Source organism: Silene latifolia, chromosome X (assembly GCF_048544455.1).
Source record: "Silene latifolia isolate original U9 population chromosome X, ASM4854445v1, whole genome shotgun sequence".
In the NCBI taxonomy this organism is placed as follows: Eukaryota; Viridiplantae; Streptophyta; class Magnoliopsida; order Caryophyllales; family Caryophyllaceae; genus Silene; species Silene latifolia.
The window spans coordinates 94,998,192-95,001,755 of record NC_133537.1 but is presented as its reverse complement, the minus strand read 5'-3'; the positions used below and the strand labels follow the sequence as shown (position 1 = coordinate 95,001,755).

General features: G+C 44.1%; 1 protein-coding gene across 1 annotated transcript; it reads right to left on the bottom strand.

Moving 5' to 3' along the window:
* Nucleotides 1-1,179: 1,179 nt before the first annotated feature.
* Nucleotides 1,180-3,013, bottom strand: LOC141621500 (uncharacterized). Its single transcript, XM_074437967.1, has 2 exons — nucleotides 1,758-3,013; nucleotides 1,180-1,521 (listed from the first exon to the last, which is right to left on the bottom strand). Exon 1 carries the CDS (start codon nucleotides 2,997-2,999, stop codon nucleotides 1,878-1,880), a length of 1,122 nt encoding a protein of 373 aa, XP_074294068.1. The 5' UTR covers nucleotides 3,000-3,013; the 3' UTR covers nucleotides 1,180-1,521; nucleotides 1,758-1,877.
* Between the last annotated feature and the right edge of the window lie 551 nt (nucleotides 3,014-3,564).

Genomic DNA, 3,564 nt, shown 5'->3' with positions numbered 1-3,564 from the left:
AGCTTTGTATCGCTCCAAATCACCATTAGCTTTAAACTTATGTTTAAATAACCAGAGACAACGTGTTATATTGACATTCGAGGGTCGAGGCACAAGAACCCAAGTCCCATTCTTAATGAGGGCATCGTACTCATCGGTCATGGCCTGTTTCCAATTCGGGTCTTGGAGGGCAGATATGGGACATTTGGGTACGGGTGATAATGGGGTAGCACATAAGTCAAACAAGTGTTTGGGTTTAAAAATTCCGTGTTGTGCTCTCGTCGTCATCTGGGGCGAGGAAGCTGGTGGTGTAGGAGGAGTGGGTGGGGTTGTCCGAGAGGAACGTGAGGCAGGAGAGGTGTTTGGTGTAGAGGCAAGGGTTTGTATGGGAGAGTTGGGGATATTGGGCTCATGTAAAGGAGAGTTTGGGGTCTGGTTGTTATTAAAGGGCTCGTGAGGAAGAGAGTGTTAGGCTGAACTTTGTAGTTGATGGGCCACGTATGGAGAGTGGTCATTGGTCAGAAAATCATATGAAGATTGGGCCGTTTGTAACTGGTCTGCAAGAGGGAATTTTGTTTCATCAAACGTTACATGACGGGCTATGATAATTTTCCGAGTTTGGGGGTCATAACATTTATATCCACGGTGAGAAGACGTTTAGCCTAAGAAGATGCACGGGGTAGCTCGTGGGGCCAGCTTATGGATGGTGATTGATGGGATATGCGGGTAGCATAGACAACCGAATGTCCGTAGGTGGCTATATGAGGGTGTGCGACGGTAGAGGCTTGAGGTGGGAGATATTAACTTGTTGGCCTTGCTAGGTAGAATGTTATGGAGGTAAGTACTCATGGCAAGGGCATGGTGCCACATTGAGGGAGGTAAGTGAGCGTGAATAAGTAGGGTACGGATCATATTATTAATGGTGCGGATTTTTCTCTCAGCCTTACCGTTTTGTGGGGAGGTGTGTGGACAAGAAAAACGAAAGAGCATCCCGTGTGACCCAAAAAATTTATGAAAGGAGGAGTTATCGTATTCGCGGCCATTGTCACATTGTAAAGTCTTAATAGTGGAATTAAATTGGGTTTTTATCATGTTATGAAATGTAGTGAAAATGTCATAAACTTGTGATTTTTGAGCAATAGGAAAGGTCCATAAAAAATTGGTAAAATCATCGAGAAATAAGACGTAATACCGGTGTTGATTTGAACTGAGGACCGGTGAGGTCCACAAGTCTGTATGGATTATATTAAATGGGCTTAAAGTTTCTGACATGGACTCACTAAATGGTAACTTAACATGCTTGCCCAATTGACAAGAGTTACACAAAGATGCTGACTTACGAGTTCGACATGGAATCTCGTTTTTATTACATAAGGAATTAAAAATGCTAGGACCCGGGTGACCTAAACGTCCGTGCCAAATGTCGGACGATACGGCGGTGAGGGCTTGAGGTAAGGCAATGTCGGTGTTGTGGGTTGGAAGTAGTGGGTAGAGATCCCCCATGCTATTACTTCTCATACGCGGCGTCCCCGTCTTGAGATCCTTCACGGTAAAACCAAACGGGTCAAATTCCACAGATACACAATTATCAATGGTAAATTTTCGAACCGATACTAAATTTTTGATGAGACGCGGAACATGGAGCACGTTTTTAAGTTGTAAGGAGTTATGAGGAAAGGGAGGGGTAGTATTACCAACACCACGAATTGGAATCAGATTACCGTTACCGACTACAATTGCACGATTACCACTAAAAAAGGAATAAGAAACGAGATTACCGTTATTGGAATTCATGTGAGACGACGCCCCGGTGTCCATATAATAGTTGTCTTCGGGTTGTTGTATGTTGAGTGACTGCATTACGGCCGCAAGGTCAGTAGGAACCAATGCCCCCGGTGTCATGCCGAGAACACCGGGTTGAGCGAGAAAGGCTTGGTGAGGTCGTGGACCGAGAACACCTGCCGTGTTGGAAGCCGCAGGGGGTGTCCACCCAGACGTTGGATAGGGACAAGGCGGGTTGTTCCACCCCTGTTGTGACGAGCCAGGCCATTGGGCCAGAGGGACCCACGCCCAATTGGAACCAGAGGATGCAGTCTGAGTTTGTTGCCGATTGTTCTGTTTGCCGGAACCTTATTGCCACCCCCCTGTTGTTTACCGCGGTAGTTGTTCTTATAGTGGCGATTCCCTTTTCCTTTGTAATTTGAATTGTAATTTGAGGAATTACCATTATGAGATGAATTACCGTTATGATTGGATGAAGGTTGAGATTTAGAGTCGGTTGCGGCAGCCACGAGTGCTTTGTCAGTGGTTCTACCAGCAACCTTGTTGCAGCGTGCTTCTTCCATGGTTAGCATGGAGCGGGCTTTGTAGAACGACGGGAGCGGGTCGCTTTGTTGAATGATAGTGGCGACGCTGTCGTAACCCTCCGAGAGATGAGTCACGAGTTGAAGCACCAGTCGAGTCTCGGGTACCGGAGATCCGACGTTGGATAATTGATCAGCAATCATCTTCAATGCTTGACAATAGGCCGAGACAGTTGGGTAATTGTCCATGTGAATGGCGCTGAATTGTTGTTCGAGAGTGACGGCATGAGAGTTTTGGTTGTCGTTGAAGATATCCTTGAGACGGTCCCAAGTTTGTTGAGCCGTAGCACCGGGTTCAAGGATTGTGTGCAAAAGATCAATGGAGATGGTGCTATAAATCCATTGCTTAACAATGGCGTCAAGACGGTCCCAACCGTCATCCTTCTGAGATGCAGCGTCCTTGGTAGGAGCAATATGTTCAATTACGTCAAAGGCCCGAGTGGTATTGAGAAAAAGCTCGGCCCATGAAGCGTAATGAACATTTTCGATTTCAAGAGTGATAGGTACATAATTTTTGATGTTCGAAACTGAATATGCAGGGGAGAAGGATGGTTTGGAGGACTGATTTTCGGTAGGCATGATGCAGGGATAAAGGAAGGGAATTTCGAGAGATAAGAGATGGAGCGGAAGCAGAGGATCGAAGAAGCCTGATACCATAAAAGATATTATTTTCCCTTGTGTTATTCCATAAACAAGCAAACATTATATACAAAAGACTATACCTAATTTAGCTCCACAATCCCTTGATTCGTGGGATGACAGAAACTACTAGCTAAACTATAGGGAATGCAATCCCATATTTACAGTGTTTCACATTGGCTAAAATAGGATACAAACTAATCATAATATTTGACAGGAATAATTAATATTCTGTTGCTAATATTAATGTATTCTAATAATTAATTTGCTCTCTTTAATCAATTTCTTGTTTTTTTTGGGAAGAACTTGGTTCTTCTTTTCAAACCTAGTTTGTTCATTTAAGAACACTAGTTGTTGCACCGAACCCTACCGGGCGCGGTGCCCCAATTTGGCGAAATGGTATGCACCAATATTTAGGAATTATTAGACCAGGAAAAAGACGCGGCTAGCAATGTATTTGAAATAGTGGGTTAAACATAGTAGTGAATTAATACACAAACTGGGGAGGATGTTTGGAAACGTGATAGTTTGCAAAATATTATTATAGGGTGAATAGTTGTGAAAAAACGACAAAAATAATCGT